The following is a 24,423-nucleotide window of genomic DNA, read 5'->3' on the forward strand; positions in this document are numbered from 1 at the left end:
GAATTGTATGTTTTTGCTCTCTTATATCCTCACTGCCTAATGGATGATAGGCCCTTAGTGAATATCTGCCAGAAAAAAGTAAAGACAGAAGAAAGGAGGAAAGTTCTCCAACATGTGATCACTTGTAATTTCCCTGAGGTACAAATTTGACCTGAATAGCATCTGCAAGATTAGTAGGGTGAGATGAGTTGAATGCCTCATAATAGCTGCACCATTACATAATATCTGCACCTCAATATATTATCTTCTGCTTTAAGATAGGTATTCATTTTGTAAAGATCTTAGATGTAAGAGTTGTCTTATGCAATTTTGAGGAACTGTGGTTTCCTTGAGCCTTCTGTCACACTACTTACTATTGCATCATTTCCGTATTTGAGAACTTTTTCATTGTTCCCAATGGCTGAAGGCTGAAAGTCAGATTTCTAAATCTGGTGCTCATGACTCTCCACAACTTTACACCACCCTAACCACCTTATCTTAATACCCATTGTTCCTCAACACAAACTTGCCACCCCAGCCAGATGAGTCCCAGTCCTCTAAAGTCACCATGCTTATTCTTAACTCCAAAACTGTTTAGTGCAATTTCCCTACACCAGGGATGCCTTCTCCTTGTTGTCTCCTCATCCATATTCTACCCATAGAATCATGAAATATCCTGGGGCCAAAAGCATCTTAATGGTGATTTCCTCCAAGGTCAGCTTAAGATCATTCTTTCTCGCACTGTCATTTCCTATTATTTAGACCACGCTCTGTTTCCTGTATCATTTGGCCAGTAAAGATTGACATCACACCTACTCTGTGCTCTGCTTGGCACTTCTCAATAATACCGGCATGGTCTCTGCTCTGTGTGCCTTACTTTTTAGCTTATTATTTTTGAATTTCTATAGAATTTGTCCTGAAACTAATCATTTTGGATATCTCATCATCTATTGCTTATACAATTGTTTAAAAATTACATTTGTTATGTATTTTTCTCAAAGTATTATTATGACAAAGCATTAAGATATGAAAATTCTGAGGTATAGTATACATACAGTAAGTGTCAGGTGTTGTCATTATTATTGTGTTATGTTTTCTCTTTTTACTGTATTTTATTTATCTAAAGATTAGGGATTAAATCTTTTAGTTCTTTGTACTTCCTCACCATTCATACAGGTCATAGACACTCAAAAACTACTTATCAGTTAGATGCTATTTTCCAAATCTTGAAAGAGCCCATCTTTTCTGTTGAGAATCCTTTGGTTCTCACTAACAGTAATGAACTCGGGTTTAATGACAACAAAAAGCCCCACTATATAAGAATACTGACGTATTCCAGTCAAGGGCAAAGATGCAGCCAGGCTTCATGAAGGGATTCCATCTAAGACTGAAAAGCCACTGGATTTTCCTTTCCCCACTTCTGCACCTCTGCCTCATTCTGTTCTGTCTGTGCAGAATTAGTCTCCTCTGTTCCAGTCACTGGTAGATTGTTACTTCCCCAGCACTCCCCAATTTTTATGTTATAGTTTCCACCCTGAAGAGAACCTCATTGGTATTTCTTACCACCACTGTTAGTTTTAGGGAGGGACTTTCTGATTGGCGCATCTAGCTCAGGGGTCCACCATGGTCCAATTAGCTGTGACCACAGAGTAAGTTCACTAATTGTAAATTCAGATCCTGAGGATTGACCCCTCTGATTTAGAGTACTTACTATAGAAACAGAAGTCAGCTAAGTAGATACTATAATTATCTACTTCTACCTCTCATATAATAAGTATTTATTTTTAAAAAAGGAGTAAGTATAAAATGTTAAATGAATAAAATATGATGTTAAATAGTATTTTTAAATGGTTCTTATGTGTATTTAAACTACAGGGTACATCTTAATAAATGAGTGATTATACTAAGGCACTTTTCAGAATATCTATACCATTACTGTATGATAAGAAATATAATAGAAGCCATATATGCAATCTTAAATTGTCTAGTAGCTATATTTAAAAAATGTTACAAGGAACAGGTAAAATTAAGTATAATAAATTTTATGTAGTCTAAAGTATCCAAAATATTATCATTTTACCTTTTGATATATAAAATTATTAATGGAATATTTTACATTGTTTTATATTATTCAAAATCTGCTGTGTATTTCACTTCTACAGCACATTCTAGTTCGGAGACTAAATTTTCATCAGAAATATTTACTCCCATTTTTAGAATTTCATGAAAACATAGATTTATATACCTCGCTTTTCCAAACACACTCAAAAGTTTTCCAGTCACCAAATCAAGTACTGATTTTAAATTTAAACAAATTAAAGCTAGGAAAACTTAAAATTTAGGTAGTTATACTAGTCACATTTCAAGTAATGGCCCCCATTTTAGCTGGCACAGATTGCACAGACCCCTTTATTTCACAGATGGACAAATTTATGCCCTGAGCAGATTCAGTGACTTGTCTAAAATCACAAAGTGCGTTAGCAGAGCTGGGACTGTAAACTAAGCTTCTGGATCAGCTTCGCTGCCCTCCCCTCCCCATGCTGTTCCTTCCTCACTGTGCTATTTTGTGTCTGGCTCAGGGGCCATTTATAGACCTCTCCAGGGAAAAACACATATTTATAGTGTTTGGGCTGATTACCATCTTAATCAAATTGAGGTTTCTACATCACTTTAATTCCAACAAGAAAATGCAAAGTTAGAGTGCATAAAGTGAACACTGAAGACCCAAATTCATTGTTTAGGGAAAGGACTAAAATAAATCAGGACAAAACCTGGCCCATCCAAAAGGGGATTAAGATTTTAGAGACCCTACACTAGTAATGGGAGCACACAATATTTTGCAAAGTGCTTTTTAGGACTGTTTGAAATTTGCCTGCCCGTGGAATGTTTGAGAATGGCAAGGGATTGTGAGCTTCTAGCCCTAAGTGTAAAAACCAAAAGGAAAGGAAAGAGAGTGTACTCATGGCAATTGACATTTGTTCTTTGGTTGTGACAACTGCTCAGGGAAATTTGCTTTCATCAGCTTGACTCTGGATTCATTGAAATGGGACAGAATGAGCCATTCCATTACCCAGAAATCTCTTAATTGAGCCTAAGTACTGGTGCCCTTGCTCCAGATATGTGACCACAAGAGCCACAATGGACCCAGCAGAAAAAATAATTTTTTGTGCGTTGACTGTATCCACTAATGAAAGAACTAGGCAAGTACTCTAGAGTCTTGGTTTCTCATATTTCTGCTTAAATTTGTTGTATAACCTTGGACAAACCGCATCATTGCTCTAGGCCTTGGTTTTCTCATTTATGATATTGGAGTGACTGAACCACATGGTCTTCAGTTTCCTTCCAGATCTCAGTTGTTGTGGTTCTGGTGGTATGGCTCTAGATTCTTTTGGTTGCACAGCTACGAGGTAAACATTGAAAGCATAAGAGGAAAGAAAGGGAATGCTTTGTGCCCTGGGCATTCATACTTCTAAATCTAGCAAGACTGAGATCTGACACATATTAAAGAAAACAAAAACACTCAAACTGGGCAGTAATTCTGGTATTAGATTAGTTGGATTGGAAGACTGGGTAAATACTCATTGTGATATTTCTCAGAGGCCTCACAGTTTATGAGCCAGGACTTTTCTCCAGTATCTCTAATATCCAGTATCTCTAATGGATATTTTACCTCCATCCTTGGTAGAGAACTCTCTCATGGTGTACACTTCCTTAGGCCCACTAAGGAAGCACACAGGTATCTCTAGGATTAGCTACCACATGGAAAGTAGTGCCAGGTGCATCCATGAGGAAATGTTGTAGAGCAGGTATTGAATAAGGTCATTTTATTCAATGTCATTTTGTTATTATAATGTTGACAGGGTGCCATAGGATCTTTGTTTTTGTTAAATATAAATGTAGCCTTGGCTAGGTAGCTCAGTCGGTTAGAGCATCATCCTGATGCCCTAAGGTGGTGGGGTTGACCCTGGTCAGGGCACATACAGGGATGAACCACTGAATGCATAAAAAAGTGAAACAACAAACTGATGTTTCTATTTCTCCCTCTCTCAAATTAATCTGTGTGTGTGTGTGTGTGTGTAATGTAAATCAATTAGCCTATAGTAAAATTGGTTTCATTGTATGTCATTTTGCTCCAAGTTTCCGAACCTACTGACAGTGTTGAGGACTTACTGTTAATATGTCTTGTCCACTTTCAGCTTCTACTTCCATAAAGCTTATGGTGACTGCTCTTAGAGACTGTCCTCTGCATCTAAGCCTGGTAGAATAATATGTCAAATTCTTTCAACTAAAAAACCAGAGCAGTTTCTTGAATGAAGCAGAAAGATGGAAAAAAGAAAGCATGCCAGAATTAGCAAGTCCCCACAATGTTTTCAAAGCACGCTCTTTATTTCAACCTGGGTCTTAAATGTACTAGTTCTGAGACTGCAGAAGTGTTAATACCACATATCTTATGAAATTCATATATTATCTATTCTAACCTTATGTGTAGTTTTAGAATGTGCATCCATATTTTCATTGTTGGACTCTGGAAGCAGTCGTATGTCTAGTTATGCTTAGAATGCTTTTAATTATAGTAGTTTTATATATTTAAAAAAATCATTTAGTTAAATAATAAATTTGGTGTTCATGGTACTTTAAAATCCCTTAGAAAGTTCAGAGTTTTTAACCAAATCTTCAGTTGTAGGGGCATGTTAGCAGGTCAGATATATTGATTCTCATCATTGATTCAGTCAGCATTCTGGAATGACACATGCTGCAAATACATGGGAATATATGTTGTCTTGGTAGTCTTGGCTAGAACTGTTGTAATTAATCCAGAAAATATAAAACAGAAGCTACCAAGAAAGAAGGTAAGTAATTGAGACTATGGAGTTAAGGAAAATCCAGACAAAGTTTCCTTTTCAAAGCAAGGACTACATTTCTTTTTTTATGTATGTGGGTGAATAAAATTAAGTATACACATCTCAGGAATTTGAACCATACTCTTTCCATTACTGCTTTGACATCCTGTGTGGCTTTATCAACTTTCCTAATCCTTCACATTTCTCTACTAGAACGTTATTTATATCTTACATTCTTTTAGTGTTGTGAATTCTTATTTATACAGAACTATTTAAGTATAAAATGGTCTCTGAAATATAAGTAATAGTGACCATAATGCATGTTATTAAGGCAAAGAAAGTTTACATTTGTGAACTAAATAACCTTTAATCTCCATTTTCTAATCACAGTCTTGGAAGAGCTGAAAAACAGAAAGACCTCCTGTCATCTCAGAAATGAAATATTTAGTTCACCGTGTTTTGTTCTCTTTGCAAATGATTTACTATATTTAATTAAAAAGAAAATACAGGACTGCTTGACATTCTAGTCAAAACTGGTTACCTCTCTTGCAGGCAGACAGGTTGAAACTGGCTGATATTCAATATTATTTGTTTACTTCAGTTTTATCATGAATAAATCCAAGAGTCTTAAAAAGCTAGTATAACTATTTAAATAAATTAATGAAAAGATACAGTTTTGCATTTATTACACACTCTTTTCCAAGGAAATTATGGCAAGAAGGAATAATAAATGAAATATAAGAGTTTTAGAAATATATTTTTCAGCAATGTAGTCCAGAAGTTCATATCTTAACAGCTATCAAGGAATTGTTCATTACTTTAAAAGGACAGATATTGGGGTAGGGTTAGATCATAGGAATTCCATTATTTAACTGTAAGAAACTGCAGTTTTATGGTTGAAACTTTACTAGAAAAAGTTGACTGCTTGCACTGTTGCTTAGGTATCTGAAAGTGGGAGGGTGGGTGGCAGTGAGGATGCAGTGACAGCTAAATAAGAACTTGAATATAGCATGAAAACATGCAGTTCTGCTGAAAATAAACAGAAGCGTAAGTGGGCACTGATATTCCCCAGTTTAAAAATAAGATAACATATAAACAAAATCTTTTTTATTTTAACCACAAGAGAAAAAAGGAACCTGTTCATTTAAGGCAAAGACCACAGTAACAAAAGGAGTACCTTGGTTCAATTCAAAACAAGGGATTTTTTTTTTTTTTAGTTTTAGACACAAGATTTTTTGTTTTTTCACTTAGCACATATTTATTTATTTATTTTTGTTTTATTTTAATTGTTGTTCAAGTACAGTTTTCTTCCCTTTACCCCCATCCCAGGCCCTCCCTACCCATTCCACCTCCCTCCACCCTCCCTCCCATCTCCACCCCACCCTTGTTATTGTTCATGTGTCCTTTATACTAGTTTCTTCAAACCCTTCCTCCCTTCCCCTGAAATTCCCTCTCCTCTCCTCTCTGGGCACTGGCAGACTGTTCTCAATTTCAGTGTCTTTGGTTATTTTTTGCTTGTTTGTTTGTTTTGTTAATTAGGTTCCTGTTAAAGGTGAGATCCTGTGGTATTTGTCTTTCACTGCCAGGCATATTTCCCTTAGCATAATGCTTTCCAGTTCTATTCACGTTGTTGCAAGGGGTAGGAGTTTCTTCTTTCTGCTGCATAGGATTCCATTGTATAAATGTACCATAGTTTTTTTGATCCATTCATTTACTGATGGGCACCTATGTTGCTTCCAACACTTGGCTACTGTAAGATGTGCTGCTATGAACATTAGGGTACATAGGTTCTTTTGGATTGGTGTTTCAGGGTTCTTAGGATATAATTCTAGCAGTGGAATTGCTGGGTCAAAAGGCAGATCCATTTTTTTGTTTTCTGAGGAAATCCCATACTGTTTTCCATAGTGGTTGTACCAGTCTGCAATCCCACCAGCAGTGCATTAGGGTTCCCTTTTCTCCACAACCTCTCCAACACTTATTTGTTGCTTTGTTTATGATGGCCATTCTGACTGGTGTGAAGTGGTATCTCATTGTGGTTTTAATTTGCATCTCTCTGATGGCTAGCGATACTGAGCATCTTTTCATATGTCTTTGGATCCTCTGTATGTCCTCCTTGGAGAAGTGTCTGTTCAAGTCCTCTGCCCATTTTTTAATTGGGTTGCTTGTCTTCTTAGAGTAGAGTCATGTGAGTTCTTAATATATTTTGGATATTAAACCCTTGTCTGAGGTATCATTGGCGAATGTTTTCCCATATGGTTGGTTCTCTTTTTATTTTAATACTGTTTTCTTTAGCCATGTAGAAGCGTTTTATTTTGATGAGATCCCATTTGTTTATTCTTTCCTTTATATCCCTTCCTTTAGGGGACATATCAGTGAAAATTGTTATGTTGTTCAAGTACAGTTTTCTGTACTTGAAAATATCTGAAGATTTTCAAAATCTCAGATGAAATATCTGAGATTTTCCTGCCTATGTTCTCCTCCAAGACTTTAAATGGTGTCACAGCTTATATTTAAATCTTTTATCCACCTTGAATATGTTTTTGTGTGTGGTGTAAGTTGGTGCTCTAGTTTCATTTATTTTTTTGCACGTAGCTGTCCAGTTCTCCCAACACCATTTGTTGAAGAGGCTATTGTTACTCCATTTAATGTTGCTGCCCCCTTTGCCAAATATTAATTGATCATAGAGACTTGGGTTTATTTCTGGGCTCTCTGTTCTGTTCCATTGGTTCATGTGCCTGTTTTTATGCCAGTAGCAGTCTGTTTTGATTACAGTGGCCTTGTAATACAGTTTGGTGTCAGGTATTGTGATCCCTCCTACTTTACTCTTCTTTCTCAAAATTGCAGCAGCTATTCAGGGTTGTTTATGGTTCCATATAAATTTTTGAAGTGTTTGTTCCATGTCTGTGAAATACGCCATTGGTACTTTAATAGGTATTGCATCGAATCTGTAAATTGCTTTGGGTAGTATGGACATTTTGATGATGTTAATTCTTCCAATCCATGAACATGGTATATGTTTCCATTAGTTTGTGTCTTCCTTGATTTCTTTCTTCAGTGTTGTGTAGTTTTCTGAGTATAGGTCTTTTACCTCCTTGGTTAGGTTTATTCCTAGGTATTTTATTTTTCTTTTTGCCATATCAAATGGGATTTTTTTTCTTTATTTCTGCTTCTTCTGTTTCATTATTGGTATACAAAAATGCCTTTGATTTCTGGACATTGACTTTGTATCCCACTGAGTTGCCAAATTCATTTATTAGGTTGAGCAGTTTTTGGGTGGTCTACAGGATTTTCCATGTACACTATCATGTCATCTGCAAACAATGACAGTTTTGTTTCCTCCTTTCCACTTTGGATTCCTTTTATTTCCTTTTCTTGTCTGATCCCTGTGGCTAAAACTTCCAATACTATGTTGAATAGAAGTGGTGAAAGTGGACAACCTTGTCTTGTTCCTGATCTTAGTGGAAAAGGTTTTAGTTTCTGCCCATTGAGGATGATGTTGACAGTAGGTCTCTCATACATGGCCTTTATTATGTTGAGGAATGCTCTCTATTCCCACTTTGCTGAGTGTTTTTATCATAAACTGGTGCTGTACCTTATCACATGCTTTTTCTGCATCTATTGATATGATCATGTGATTTTTGTTTTTGCTTTTGTTTATGTGATGTATTACATTTATTGATTTGCAAATATTTTACCATCCTTGCATCCCTGGGATGAATCCCACTTGTTCATGGTGTATGATCTTATTAATGTAATATTGGATGTGGTTTGCTAATATTTTGTTGAGGATTTTAGCATCTATGTTCATCAGCGATATTGGCCTGAAGTTTTTTTTCTTTGTTGTGTCTTTATCTGATTTTTGGATTAGGATGATGCTGGTTTCATAAAAAGAGTTTGGGAGTCTTCCCTTATTTTGATTTCAAAACAAGGGAATTTAATTTTGGTTCCTATATGTCAGTAAGTCCAAGAGAAGGACAGACAAGCATATTCAGAAGGTGGAGCAGGAAAAAGGTTTGAAGAGATTTATATGTAGATTCTGCTTGCCACAGAAAAAGTTGCACAGTTCAAAGGACTGAACTAATTGATAAAGTATGTTCTACCATGTAAATACTGTTCAAACTGTATTTGTAGTATGTGTGTGCTATATTCCATATTCTAGGAAATCCGCCCCTGGCTGATAGGACTTACTATATAAAAGCAATTGTTACAGCCTAAATGGAGAGAAACTTGGAGAGCAATTCAGTCCCAAAGGAAAGACAAGCTTGGAAAGAGACTTGTAAATGATGTAAATATGAACTTGCAGGTGCTTGAAATAAGCATTGATTTAATGAAACAAATGATCCATTCTAAACTTATTTTGGAAACACATAGCATTAAGAAATTGGTTGATGAGTTGAATGAACCAGCCTAATTGAATTAATTCACACTGAGTGTTTGTTTATTCTACTTAAATGAAGCCAGAGCCAACAATCCTGAGTGTTTGGGGGGTTTTGTTTTTACTTATTTGTTTTTTGTTTTGCAATGGGAGTGAGAAAGGAAAGGGGGTTGTGATCTAGCCCTAAAACAGGAAGAATAAGGCACAGATCAGAGAGACATTGAAGGGGTAGAATTACCAGGCTTTGTAGACTGACTGCAATCAGACTGAGTTGGGACAGTCAAAAGAGATGCCTTTGTTCTTTTGTTTTTGTTTTTTTTTTTCGTTTTTCTTGAGTTTATTGGGGTGACACTGATTAACAAAATCATACAGGTTTCAGGTGACCGATGCTACCACACATCATCTGTACACTGCAGTATATGTTCACCACCCCAGGTCAAGTCTCCTTCCATCGCCCTTTAGTCCCTGCCATACACCCTGCTCCACTGCCCACCCCGCCCCAGCAATCAAGACTCTGTTCACCTTGTCCATGAGTTTTTAATCTTTTTTTCTCTATTTTTTGCTCAATCCCTTCACCCTCCAACACAAACACCCAATCCCAATCATAAAAGTTTTGAACGACATTTAATGCTTCCAGGTACTGAAGCTTACCTGTCTGTAGATAAGCCAGTTTCTTTTTTGGTTCTATTATATTAATTAAAACTGTTCTATTAAATGACTCTACAATGGCCCCCTTGTGTAATTTAGAATAAACAAATTACTTGACTTTCCCTCCAAAGAGATACTTTGCTGGTAAGCAGAAAAATAAAGTGCAGTGGTTTGATTCATTTTACATGGCATTAGTTACTCTTTATGATTCCAGTACAGTAGAAGGTATATTAAATTATTTAGGATTTTAATTAGCCAACTCAATTTTAGCTATCTCTAATAAGTGTCTTATTTTTCTCACTGTAATATTTGAGCAGAGTTTAAAAAAGAAATCAGAGACTCTATTTACAGAAAAGATAATCTTAAAATACATGAAATACATGAATTCATGACCAGTTATTAATTTTAAGTATATTAATTTTTAAAATTATTTTTAATATACTAAGAAGTTTTTTCTAATAATCTAAGCCTTTATTGATCTACAGCCATTTATAGGAGGCGTCAGCAGCTATACCCCTTAGGCCAGACCCAGTCTGCTGCTTGATTGTGTATGGCTGGGTGGCTGAGATTGGTTTTCATAGTGGTTATTATAGAAGAACATCTGTAGTCTAAACAATGATAGAGACTGCTAACTTTGAACCCCAACTAAGCCAAATGTTGACCCAAAATAAAGAATTCCTTTCTTCTTTTTGGTACATCTGAATTATAAAAGAAATTAAATTCAGTTATGCAAAAGAAATCGTAGTCAGTTATTAAATTTTTACTTTTGTGATAAATGTTTCATGGTGGAAATTTGTTTTCTATTGTGTAAACCTACCTGCATAACAGCCTTAATTTTTGCCTCTTGGTGTGCAAAGCCTAAAATATGTACCATCTGGTCCTTTACCAAATTTGTGGCTCCCTGTTGTATTTTTTCTCATTTATTTTTTTTATTTACTCATACATCAGTTCAGCAAATACTTTTTGAGCAACTTCCATATACCAGGCACTGTTGTAGGCCCTAGGGACACCATGGGAAACAAGATTTTATAAAAATTCTGCCCTCATGAAAGCTATATTCAAATTATATACATTATCACCTCACAACTACCTTCTTCCATTATTCCCATTCTATAAACAGGCAAATTGAGGTTGAGAGAATTTAGGCAGCTTACCTGGAGTTTCTCAGCTGAATTGAACCAAATTATACCTGACTGTAAGGCTTGAGTGAGCTTCTGACCAGTGGGCAGGGCTCTGTGTTTGGTTTAATGTTATTCTGTCACCATCTTGAAATTTTTAATAATTATTTGAACAAGTTTTTGAACAATAAATACATTAAATTTTGCCTTGGCCCCCAAAATTATGTAATTAGTCCTTCCACTAAGGCACAAGTACTTCTTCTTAGACTGCATTTCTGCCTAGCTGTTTTTCTTTTTTCTTTTTGTTTTAACGCCACATAAATGTATCTAGGAAGAGGGTTTGAAGTCTATCAAACACTTTAGAAAAATCAGCTATTATTATTTAATATTCCAATTTACCAAAAGACTAAAAGTTCCTTGAGGGCTAGGTCTCTCATGATAATATTTTTAAGTTATTCACACTGAATACAGAATGAATATTTTCCCATGGCATTAAATTCCATTAATATCTGAACTTTGTCAAGGGTAACAGTTGGCTCTGTCTCATCTTAATTTACTTCCAGGAAACAGCAAAATCTTAACCAGCAATATTTTCCTCTAATCTATGTGCATTTGTAAATTCTGAAACAGATGTTAGATCTGAGTTAAACAGAACAGAAGAACTGACCTGCTCTGATATAAGGAAATCCTTTGTCCGCAGTCAATGACTGCAACATTGACATCTTTGAAGTATGCTCAGAGTTTACTGCATTTAAAATGCATGCTTTCCCCTGGCTGGTGTGGCTCAGGTGGTTGGAGTTTTGTTCCATAACAAAGAGGTTGAGGGTCGATTCCTGGTCCAGGCACTTACCTAGGTTGCATGTTTGATCCCCAATCCCTGGTCCTGATGCATATGAGAGGCAACCAATTAATGTTTCTCTTTCACAATGATGTTTCTCTCTCTCTCTCTCTCTCTCTTCCTCTATGTCTAAAAAGCAATGGAAAAATGACCTCAGTAAGAAAAAATAATAAAAAAGAATGCTTTATCATCCTTTCTTTTAATTTCTTGCAGCCTAGTCATTGTTGGATAAGTGAAATGGTCGAACAACTGTCAGTCAGCTTGACTGATCTTCTGGACAAGTTTTCAAATATTTCTGAAGGCTTGAGTAACTATTCTATCATAGACAAACTTGTGAAAATAGTGGATGACCTTGTGGAGTGCATGGAAGGACACCCATTTGAGGTAATCTGGTATTCACTGGGATTGTTTTTTACTACTCTTCTCTAAAATCTATATGGATTGTGGTAGTAGATGGGCATCTTTATTTGTGTGATTTTTAATGTATAGATTTGTAATTTTAAAATATTTTGAAAGATGAGCATAGAGATTAGATGTTTGTAGTTATGCCACAATGTTGAAATGTACATTGACTTCAAAGTTGCCATTTAATGTAAAAATTGATTTACATGATAATATAAAATAGCCCTAACTTTATTTCATATGTGAATGAAATTCTTATAACTTTCCTACTAGGTTATGAGTGTTTATTTACCTTAAAAATTGTGTATAATGAACAGTTAAACTTGACCTCTTATCCACAGTAATTATGTCATAACAAAGAAGCACATTTTAGTATCTCCAAGTCATTTTATGACTAGTTGTTACCAACTTCAGAATGTGGGCATGACAATGATTTGGCTTCTAAGCATATTGAAGAGGCAGTATACCACTGGAGATTAGGTACAGAACAGGGTGTTGGAATTCAGACCCTGATGCCATCACTGATTAGCCTGGTGAACTTCACCCCTCTGGGCTCGTGTTCTTTATGCCTAAAATGGGACAATGATCCATCTCATAGAGTTGACATTAGATGATTTGTGATAGTGCTTTAGCCTTGTGTCTGGCAAAAGAAATGTTAATAGATATTTTTATTATGATGACTTTATAACATTGTTTCTATAATAGAATAGGTTTTGGGAAACTTGCTTCGGCAGAGAGTTCACAAGCCAAGGTTTAGTCTACAGGCCCTTCAGAAGTTTAAACCTAAGTTTTCTTTTTTCTTTTTTTTATGATTTTATTTATTTATTTTAGAGAGGGAAGGGAGGGAGAGAGAGAGAGAGAGAGAGAGAAACATCAATGTGTGGTTGCTGGCGGTTATGGCCTGCAACCCAGGCATGTACCCTGGCTGGGAATCGAACCTGGGACACTTTGGTCCCCAGCCCGCGCTCAATCCACTGAGCTACACCAGCCAGGGCCTAAACCTAAGTTTTAAACAATGATTCTGTGCTATAACACTCAAATACTTCCTCTTCATCAAAATTCCAGTTGCCATTTAAGACCCAACATTGGTCCCACTTGTGTTCTCCGATCTCAGAATTCTTATTAGGCCAATACGCTAATCACCATATTTATTCACTTCCACTTTCTGAGTCAGATTGTATCTTACACTCAATGATGTCTTAGAGTTAACATGTCTTTTTATATCATGTCAGTATAAATAGGGTGCTGATGGCACCGATAAGAAGCAGAGGTCACAAAAAGTAGTGTCTATCAGATGAAGTGTCATGAAGGAAATATTATGCTTTGGAGCTGGAAAGATAAAGTAGGTGTTCAGTGAATGGGGATGCCAGGAAGAGCATTCTGAACCCCAAAGAACTTGCATTTAGTGGTCATGACACTTTGGCTGAAACCCAGCAGATTCATACCAGGTGTTATTTCTCAGTTGTTTTGGATATTGAGTAAATACATATGAAGCACTTAAAGAGATACATAGTAAGTGCTATTTAAGTGCTAACTCTTTTTTTTATTGTTGTTCAAGTACAGTTATCTCCATTTCTCCCCACCACAACTCTCCTCCACCCCACCCATCCCCACCTCCCACCCTTGATCCTACCTACCCCCACCCCTTTGGCTTTGTCCATGTGTCCTTTATACATGTTCCTGACAACCCTTCCCCCTTTTCTCCTATTATCCTTTGGTTACTATCAGTTTGTTCTTTATTTCAATGTATCTGGTTGTATTTTGCTTGCTTGTTTGTTAATCAAGTGTTAACTCTTATTATTGCCAGACTTTCTTTATAGATAATCAAACATTTATCAATTCCTGAAATATAGCTTTGAAATAATGCCTTTGGGGACTTTAAAAATTAATCATACTGTTTATTCTTTTGTGACTTCTTCCACTCAGCATTATGTTGATAAGATTTATGCACTTTGATGCATATAGCTGTGGTTAATTTTTCACTGCTTATATAGTATTCCATTGATTCAACATAACACTATTGATTAAACGACTCTCCTGCTGATTGATACAAACATTTATATACACTGCTGGTAAGAACTGTTGTATTTGTCTCATGGTGCATAAATCCAAAAGCTTCACTAGGCTGTTTACCTAGGAGTGGAGTTTCTGGGTCACAAGAGGGGCACATGTCAAACTTTACTAGATAGTATCAAAAGTGCCAACTTACATCATTCCATCAGTGTATAAGAGTCCCCTTAGCCCCATCCATATTCTTGCCAATATTTAGCATCAACAGACTTTTTAATTTTTGGTTATTTGGAGGATGTGTATTAGAGGTTTATTTTTTTTAAGTATGGAATAATGATTATAATGAGCATCTTTAAAGAGCAGTGCTTCTAATTTGTTGTTAGGATTATTTCATTGTTATGGTGTTGAAGTCACCTTACTCATCCCTACTGCCCATACTGTTCCTTTTAGCTGGGGTTGAGCCTCAGACTGAACTGAGTGGGATCACTGTCCCGCTGAACCAGTGATGATGTATGTCAAAACAGTCTTCTCTGTAGACTCTGAAAAATATAATTCTGTTTTTTCTTTTTCTAGAATGTAAAAAAATCATCTAAGAGCTTAGAACCCAAGCTGTTTACTCCTGAAGAATTCTTCAGAATTTTTAATAGATCCATCGATGCCTTCAAGCACTTGGAGATGGTGTCACCTAAAACTAGTGAATGTGTGGTTACTTCTACATTAAGTCCTGGAGAAGGTAAGACATCTAAGCATTTCTAATTTAAATGTAAAAATCAAACTTGAACCTCATATGTATACTTAAGAACCTACCTCTTAGTCAATTAGTCAATATGTAATTAGAGAAAGATGTATGCATTATATCCAATAAAAAAGCAAATTATTAATTAATGGTTATAGATTTGTTTTCCTAGTCAAAAAGCTACTCATAATTTTCAAATTAAAGAATTGTGTGTGAGTCAACAGTAAACAAATAGTCACTCATATTTTTCTTATGTGATATTTGCCAATAATGTACAAATTATGTTATTATTTACCTCCCATCTTCTTAATGTCCCTTTCTAAAATCTTTTCCCAAAGCATTTGAGTTGTGAATTCTGATCTTCACTAGTTATACTGTATTGAGACTCTGTCTCCCTAACCCCCTTCCCTAGAGTCCCTATAATACAAAATCTTAATGACATTGCCTTTTTTTTAAATGACCAAGTATGAACAATTCATATTTTTTACATTTATTAGCCTGTATAGGCAGTGAATCTTTGTTCCGTAAGGTGACTGGTGAATTTCTTACTAAAAATAGAACAGTAAGACCTAGTATGAAATAAATAGGATTGGAATAATCTAGATTTGGGAAGTGGACCTTATAAGTGCTCTGGTATTGCACACAGCCTTCTGGGGACTCTGTAATTTCTGGAAATCACCATGCAACACTGACACATTATTGCTTTCTATTTAGATTCCAGAGTCAGTGTCACAAAACCATTTATGTTACCCCCTGTTGCAGCCAACTCCCTTAGGAATGACAGCAGTAGCAGTAATAGTAAGTACATACATCTGATTTAATGCATGCATGGCTCCAGTTAGCATCGATAGGAGTATTGCATGGGCTTTAAAGGAAATCTCTACACTTACTACTGTTAATACTGTTCCATTACCGTTCTTCCTGTTATGGTCTTCTGGAGAATCAAATGTGAGGTTTGTAGAAGCGCGTTTCCCTACAGTTTGAGATAATTATTAGAGAATTGGGCTGATAAATTTTCAGCTAAGATTATTTTAAAGAAGACATGAAATTACTTTTGGAAATACGATTTAAGCTTTTTTCATTGTTGACTTAACATACATCCCATGTACAATTTGCCTAACAAAAATGGAATTTTAAAATGGAAAGTACAAATGCTAGGTGTATGGAATTCCAAGGATATTTTTAGTTATATATATATATATATATATATATATATATATATATATATTTCACTATGTACTATTGTGTGTTTGGAAATTGAATGATTATGTTATTTGATTATAAAATTATATGTTGGAAGAGAGTTTGCTTCTTCCCTGAAATTGCTGTCGTCTTTGGCCAAGAGCCCAATTTTCTGCAAGTCTAATGTCCTCTTTTCAAATCTAGGCAAAGGTCATTGGATTTACTAAATATTCTGACCCTCTAGGCTCATGAAAGCTGTGAGAGGAAAAAGTTCATTTTGTGATCTTAAGCTAAGGAAGTCATCCCTGAAGTCTGAGTAATAGGACATTGTCGTATCGTTAGGGACATAAAGACCTATCTATAAAAAGAAGTGATTGATTTATTATAAATCCATAGTAGCAATTCTGCATTGTAGAAATTTTAAAAAAGAATCTCTAATATCCCATTCATTTCAATTTTTGCCAACAAAACCTGACCTGAATTGAGATGAGGCTTTTTATAGCTCTATCCTTCTAAAAATGAATATTTATACATTTATCTATAAAAATATCAATGTATTTGATTGCAGGTTGCTACCCTGACCTTACTGAGGACATTATATAATATACAATATATGCAAAACAGAACCTTATAAAATCTAAAATTTTGAATTATGCAATACTTCAAATCTGAAAAGTTTTGTAAAGGAACTATATGTGTACTAGTCAATTAAAGTCTTTTTTACTAATTATGGATTTTATTAATTTTTTTCAAAGAAGCAACTTTTACTTCTTAAATTCTATTTGTTTATATTTCATTGATTTCTGATCTTTATTACTTCTTTCATTCTGCTGTGGCTTAATGTGCTCAATTTATTCTAGCCTCTTAAGGTCTCAAGGTGGAGAAGTCAGATCACTGATTTTTAAATCATTCTTCTTCTCTAATATGAGCAACTTAAATGTATAAATTTCCTTGTGAGCAGCTCTAGCTGCATCCTGCACATTTAAATTTATTTTTATTTTATTATTTCCATTACCATTTATTACATCCCACACATTTTGATATGTTGTGTTTTCACTATTATTTTTTTTAATATTTTAAAATTCTCCTTGTGATTTCTGCTTTGATTCATGGGTAGTTTGAAGTCTGAAAATGTGTTTTCCCTAAATGTTTTATTGTTACTGCTTTGTAAATTAACTCTATTATTTGGAGAATATACATTATAATCTTTTGAAATTTGACACTTATTTTATGTGTATTATTCAGATACCAGGTGGAGCATTCTCAAATTTGATTAAAGTGGTTGCTAGTGTCCTTCAGATCTTCTATATCCTTATTAAATTTTTTGTTGAATTTTTTATCAGTTACTGAGAGAGGGAAATTAAAAATCTTTACATTGTGGATTTGGCCACTTCTCTTTTTTAAAGCATATCTCTGGTACATAGGATATAGGTGGGCCTTGTTATTTTATCTAGTTTTTCTGATTTTTAATTAGAGCATTTCATTCATTTATATTTAATATGATTATTGGTAGAGTTGGGTATGGGTTTACCATTTTGTAACTTGTTCCCTGTTTGCCCCATTTGTTTATTGATTCTCCCTTCCTCCCTTCCAGCCATCTTTTGGGTCAAAGTGTGTGTGTGTGCATGTGTGTGTGCACGCACACCTCTGCATGTGCGTGTTCTATTTTGATTACTCAGTTGGATTTTCAGCAGCACATCTTGGCATTATCTTGTGGTTGTTTTAGGAATTACAACAGACATCTTAACTTGTAATATCCTACTTAGAGTTAATACCATGGCACTTAAAAAATATGTAAGAACCTTGAAACAGGATAGTGCCACTTACCCACAACCATATTTTGTGCTGTGTTGATTGATATGTATATATATACATATAGTCATAAACTCTACAACACAGTATTAAATTTATGATTTGAACCATCATCTTTTATATTTACCCACGTAGTTATTATTTCCTGTACTCTCCATTCCCTCTTAGAAATCCAAGTTTTCATCCAGTGTTAACTCCTTTCAGGCTGAAGAACTTCCTTTGCCATTTCTCGTTAGTGTACATCTGCTGGCCACAGTTTGTTTCTTTTAAGTGAAATATGTATTTTTGTCTTTAGTATTACAAGTATTATTTACTAGACATGAAATTCTAGGTTAACAGATTTTTTTTAGTTCAGTCCTTTAAAAATGTTATTCTGTTTTTCTGTATCTGTTGTTACTCACAAGGCTGCCAACATCTGTATTATTTTTTCCTTTTACGTGCTGAGCCATTTTTTCCTCTGCCTTCTTTCAAAAGTTTCTTCTGTTTAGCAGTTTAAGCCAAGGTGTGTGTTCTCTGTGTTTATCTTTCTTGTTGTTTGTCAAGTTTCTTGGTTGCATAAGTTAATTTGTCCCAAATTTGGGGAAATTTTTGGCATAACATTTTCTTTTTCTTTTTTATTCTTTCACCTCTCTTTCTGAGACACAGATCACATATAAGGGGCAGTTTAATATTGTCTCACAGATCATGCAGATCTTGTTCAGGTTTTTTTTTCAACCTCTCTTCTCTTTATTCTTCAAAATGAATAATTTCTACTTATCTTTTTTCAAGTTCCCTGACTCTTCTGCCATCAAAAATCTGCTATTTTTTTCATCCAGTACATTTTGTTGCCATTTTAAATTTTTTATTTAAACTTTATTGTATATTTCCATTACCATTTAGTCCCCTTATACCCTCTCCCCCAGAAATCACCACGCTGTTGTCCATGTCCACAAGCTCCTTTTTCCTTTTGCTCAATAAATTTAGAATTTAATTTTTAGAGCAGTTTAAGGCTCACAGTAAAATTGAAGGGAAAGTACAGAGATTTTTCATACACCCCTGGCCTCCATACATGCATAGACAGCCATTATCAATATCCCAGCCATAGCAGTTCATTCGTTACAAATGACGAATCTTTATGGACACATTATTAGCACCCAAAATCTGTAGTTTACGCGGGATTGACTTCTTAGTATTTTATATTCTGTGGGCTTGTATCCAATATAATTTTTCATTTCTAACTTTGTGTTATAGAATTTCCATTTGATTATGTTTTATATTTTCCTGCTGAGATTTCCTTCCATATATTCATTACAATGATATTTTCTTTTATGGCCCTTGGATATAGTTATAATAGCTGCTTTAAAGTTCTTTTCCCTAATTTCCACATGCAGGTTATCTCAGGGTTGTTTTCTATTGATTGATATTTTTTTCCTCCCTAAGTACGAGTCACATTCCCCTTTAGATGGCTTGTAATTTTAAAACACATGCCAGACTGGTGGATACTACGTTACTGTGCCTCCGGATTGTGTTGCGCTCCTTTAGAGACTTGAGTTTTGTTCCAGTGGGTAATTCAACTACAGCAGTCCCCCAGTATCTGTGGTGTATGCTTTCTGTGGTTTCAGTTACCCACAGTCAAATGTGCTATGAATATATTAAATGGAAAATTCCAGAAATAAACAGTTCATAGGCTTTAAATTGTGCTGTGTTCTGAGTAGCATTATAAAATCTCTCTCTGTCCTGCTCTATCCCACTGGGAAGTGAATCATCCCTTTGTACCGAATATCCATTCTGTATACAACACCTGCCTGTTAAGTCACTAAGTAGCCAGAAAATCTCTCCATTCTTGCTGTCAGAACTCCTTCATCTCTGAATGACTATTACAGGCACTGATAAAGTCCTACCTGCCCAGGCATTGTTTTGTTTAGTGCCAGGTTTTGTGAAGCTTCACCCAGCACACCACACGTAGAGCCTATTATTTGACGAGTGGCTTAATGAGACCCTTCAGGAGATTTTTGAGGCTCCTTCTCTGCTCGGTATCTTTCCACAAACTCCAGCCATGTCAGCCACCCTGAACTTCAGTCTGATTTCCTGTGTCAGAATACTGAGCCCTAGTTGGGTTCTATCTTCCATGCCTCTGAGGGTGCCTCCCAGCCAGAACACCAGGGCAGTCATGGGCCTCACTCACCATGAGTGTTTCCTCTCTCTCAGGAATTTTACTCTGGTGCTGCCAGTTGGCTAATGTGTCTGAAAACAACTGCCTCAGATAATTTGGCTAGTATAATAAATATCTAGGTTGGAAAGGCTCATCTGCTGAGCCTTTACCATCATGATTGGAGGCAGACTTCTTTTCCACTTACTTTAAAAGACAAATTGAATGCAAAACATCTATTCAGGCTGTGCCTCTGAATCTGAAGGTACTTTTCAAATCACAAAATGAACAGCCAATCTTCTGTTTCTGTTTGTTTTGCTTTGTTTTCTTTCTTCCTTTTGTAAAAGGTATGGGTCTTGCACAATAAGCAGCTTTTGACCAGGTGGTATCGCTCACGAACATGGTGCATAGATACCAAAGCACAGAACCAGCTCCTGTGGAGCTTGTGTTCTCATAAGAGGAATCAGACATAAATAAAATACTCAGGATTTTGTTATATTTATACTGTATATAATGTAAATGTAATACACAGTTGGCTCTTGGACAATATAGGTTTGAACTATGCAGATCCACATATATATGGGTTTCTTTTCAATAAATACTTATATGGACCATTTTTGATCTGCAATTGGGAGTTCATGGTGTGAAGGCTAAACTGTATGAAATGATCTATGACACTTACATTGGGGACTTTTATATCCACAGGGGTACTGTAACCAACTCCTCCCACCCCCACCCCCACACCAATACCCATCAGATACCAAGGACAGTTAAGTTTTGAGGGAGTTGAAAGTTATACATGGATTTTCAACTGCATGTAGGAAGGGGCAGGTTGGTGCCCCTAGCCCCTGCATTCAAGGATCAACTTTTTATTATAGTATGTATAATAATAGATGTACATAAATGATTATTTTGGGAATAGGGTCAGGGATACATGAAGAAAGCATGCTAGTTTTCAGGGATAACAACCAAAAAGTGGCCGTGCTCACCAGAAGACTGGGCCCTTTGAAGGAGTCTAAAAATGTGTGTCCTCTTTGTAGCTTATAAAAGGGAATCCGAGTTACCCAAAGGGAGTTGTATTTTCAAAGTAACAGTAACATATTTTGTACCAAGCTAAAGATGTTTTAAAAATGCTTATTTTGAGATCCTTGCAAAGAGTGTTCAAATGATATAGAAGGAAATCCTTACTTTGGCATTACCTTATACATCTTCTAGAAACATAGTCTTGAGTCAGATTGCCTTGGTGCTGTCTCCCAGCCCATGCCCGGCTGTTTGACCTTGGGTCAGTTGCTTGATCTCAGTCAAATGAAGGATGATACCGCCTTCATGGGGTTTCTGTGAGTTTTAAACATCAGCACACGTGAACCCGGAGCTGTGCCCGATGTATATAGTATGTGATCATCATCAATTATTAGAACAGTTGGATGCACTGAGGCTGTGGGTCAGTGAATGACAAGCCTGTGGTGACCTTTGGATCTGAGTTAAGAAGCAGCACCAAGTAGCTTGTTTCCTAAGCACCGAGACATCCATGTTCACAGCACAATACTTGAAAACAGACTCACTCTAAAAAAGAGTTCAGCAAATTTGTAGCACAGTTTTTGTGTCCTATATTTGTACAGATGTTGGGCATTAGTAGTTAAACAGAACAAGTCAGTTCCCAGGAATTTTTGACAGTGGAAAGTTTTTGTCATTCTGATATAAAATTAATATGTTAACAACCCATCCTCTGGAATTTAGGATTACTCAAATCCTATCCAGATGAGCTCCCTTACTCTACAGGGTTTTTTTGGGCAGTCTTTACATAAAAGAAAAGCTTTATTACTGCTTGGGCTTTGGCCCCAAATACCCTTCACTTGGGCCTGGAGGCAGCGGATTCAAATCTCATTGATCCTTGGTAGATAGCAGCAACAAGTGTTGGGAGTCAGGCCCTAGGGGGGCAAGCAAGCCTTTTCTGATAACATTTTTTTTTTTGCCTCCCTGCAAGAGGGATGGCAATATCATTATTAAGCCACTTGAATTAATAGAAGAAATAATTGAGGAAACCTTGACCTTGATAGGAGGCAGTTCCCTTGGTCCCATTGTACCCTTCCCAGTGTTTATCAGGCCTCTCCTGCTGGAGGCTAGTCAGTTTCCAGGACTTTGCCTGGGGCCACAGTCAGGGGTGGAACTTTCAAAGCTGTTAAAAAGTCACACTACTCAGAGTGAGAGGAGCTTTCCTTAGTTAGGTTTCTCCAGCAGCCTTTGTTTGCAGTATCTCCCTTAGGGGCTTGTCTTACCTAAGAAAAATTTTGAGTGGGAGATCCCAGAATACCTCACTCTCTAGTAAGCCCCTTCTGTTTTGTTTTGTTATGTTTTTTGCTGTGGTCTCTGTCTTGAATGGTGCAGTTCAAGATTTGACCTTTGGGTAAAATAGGGAGAACAGAGTGTTTGGCTGCCTTGATTCCCGCCCAGGCCTCTAGTCACAGAGTTCTCCATAGCACTGTCCTAGCTCATTCATTTTCCATGGTACTGGGGGACAAAATATTCATAGCCCCATTTGTTCCCTCTGTTGATATTGGTTAGGACTCCTCAAGGGGGGTCCATGGTCAAATCTGTCAAAATTGCACACCAGCATTCCTGGTATCGAAAGTGAGCCAGAGCAGTTGGCTGTTAAGAAAAATTCAAACATGTGACTGGGGTATAAACACAAGCAGTTTATTTGTAGATAGTAAAGTTAAAATTCCTAAAATAGTAGGAATTGCTTATAGTTCTGAATCTACTTTCTTACAGAAAACACTTTTATAAATGGTTAAATCCCAGACTAGTGCACATAACCCTTAAAGTAACAGTATTGTAATAATAGGAACACTTTGGTTATATCAAATACTATTTTATAATGCAGACGTATTTTGGTGAGAGAATTCTCATTGAGCTCCAATTTGAGATGCCTAAACTGTATTTCCCATGGGCCTGCAGGATGTGGGGTGGGCCAGAAAAACTGTGAGTCAAGTCTTGAGGAAGTGATTCATTGGCATGTGAATGGAAGACCCTACTGCCCTACCCGGGCCCCTAGTCCCTTACACACACACCCTCCACTCACGACCCCTCAGTGCTGACATGTGCCCTATTATTAGAGCCTCTTTGGAAACATAGGAATCATAAAATTAGTGAATTTTCTACTTCCACCTTACAAATGATGGGAAAATAGTCAATTCCTGTTCTCACTAGAGTAAGTAAGATTTTTTTCTGGCCTCCCATTTTAAATCTATGGGTTTATTTTTTCCTGGTTAATGTTGATACACATACAGCGATTCAGTTCTTTTATATTATGTTACTATATTTAGGAACTTTATATGTTAAGTAGGTGACTGTAGGCTGACAGAAATTTGAGTATCATGGTAAAATATCATAGCCCAAAGCAGTCACTTTATCTTGGATTAGTTTACATTTGATTATATAATTATTGGAAATGTATAATTTCTAAATTTATCGCATCTTCCAAAGACAGCTGAGATTTTAACATCCAGAATGGCACGTGTCGGTGTTTCCAAACCACAAACATGTTCCCTGTCAGGAAACAGTGAAAAATCTGTCAAAATGTTAAATTTTGTGTTGGGAGGCAGAGACTCTGGTGGGAGATGTGATTTTTTAAAATTGTGAGTCACCCCGCTTCTCAGGGAAGAGCCAAACGGTAACAAGGAACGTGTTCCAAGCTAATAAATGTCTTCTCTCTCACTAAGTTACTTATTTAAAGTAACCAGTGGGGAGACACTGGTGCTTTCAGCCATTTTGTAATGTTTAATATTCTCAGGCTTTCCAAAATAAAAAGTCTGAGAAACCAAACCTTTACTTTACAGCCCGGTGCCTGTCACTGCCTGGCATGCAGTAACTGCATGTGGAAGGTATGAGGAGGAAACAGCATGACTCTAAGTGTGAGGCACCTACCAGTGGTCTGCCCTCAAGGGACATAGGATGACAGTATATGCAACTGGCCAGAATGACATGCAGACCTTGATCTGGGTCATAACACGTCAGCTTTGAAATTGCTTGGCTAGATGTCAAGAATGAGAAAGTGAAAGATATTAGAAGATAAAGTCATAGAAGATGGATTTGCTTGACAGTATAATCATTCCCCTCCCCTCCCCCGCCGCCCAGGAATACAGCGTCTGCACGCCCTACACATCAGTATTAACCAAATCTAATCTCCTTTTGTCTGTGGGCTTGTTTCTTTTTTCAATTTATTTACCTTTTGGAGACTATATTGATTTATATTGTCATTCCAAAGCAATACTCTGCAGAAAATTCAGTGGTTTAAATATTTTGAACAGAAATAGGTCAAGAGCACATTACAGAAACAGTTGGGAACCACCAGAGC

General features: G+C 36.3%; 1 protein-coding gene across 3 annotated transcripts in view; it reads left to right on the forward strand.

Annotated features, from left to right (window-relative positions):
• The window catches only part of KITLG (KIT ligand), a 95,290-nt gene that overhangs the window by 57,391 nt on the left and 13,476 nt on the right, over nt 1–24,423 (forward strand). For 2 of the 3 annotated variants that reach the window (XM_036018595.1, XM_028532073.2), the window contains 3 exons: nt 12,013–12,183; nt 14,785–14,944; nt 15,662–15,745. In XM_036018595.1, the coding sequence (XP_035874488.1) occupies nt 12,013–12,183; nt 14,785–14,944; nt 15,662–15,745 (415 nt within the window). The remainder of the gene's footprint in view (nt 1–12,012; nt 12,184–14,784; nt 14,945–15,661; nt 15,746–24,423) is intronic. The other variant, XM_036018596.1, reaches the window with a different exon arrangement.

The sequence above is a fragment of the Phyllostomus discolor genome, chromosome 2 (genome assembly GCF_004126475.2).
Source record: "Phyllostomus discolor isolate MPI-MPIP mPhyDis1 chromosome 2, mPhyDis1.pri.v3, whole genome shotgun sequence".
Lineage (NCBI taxonomy): Eukaryota > Metazoa > Chordata > Mammalia > Chiroptera > Phyllostomidae > Phyllostomus > Phyllostomus discolor.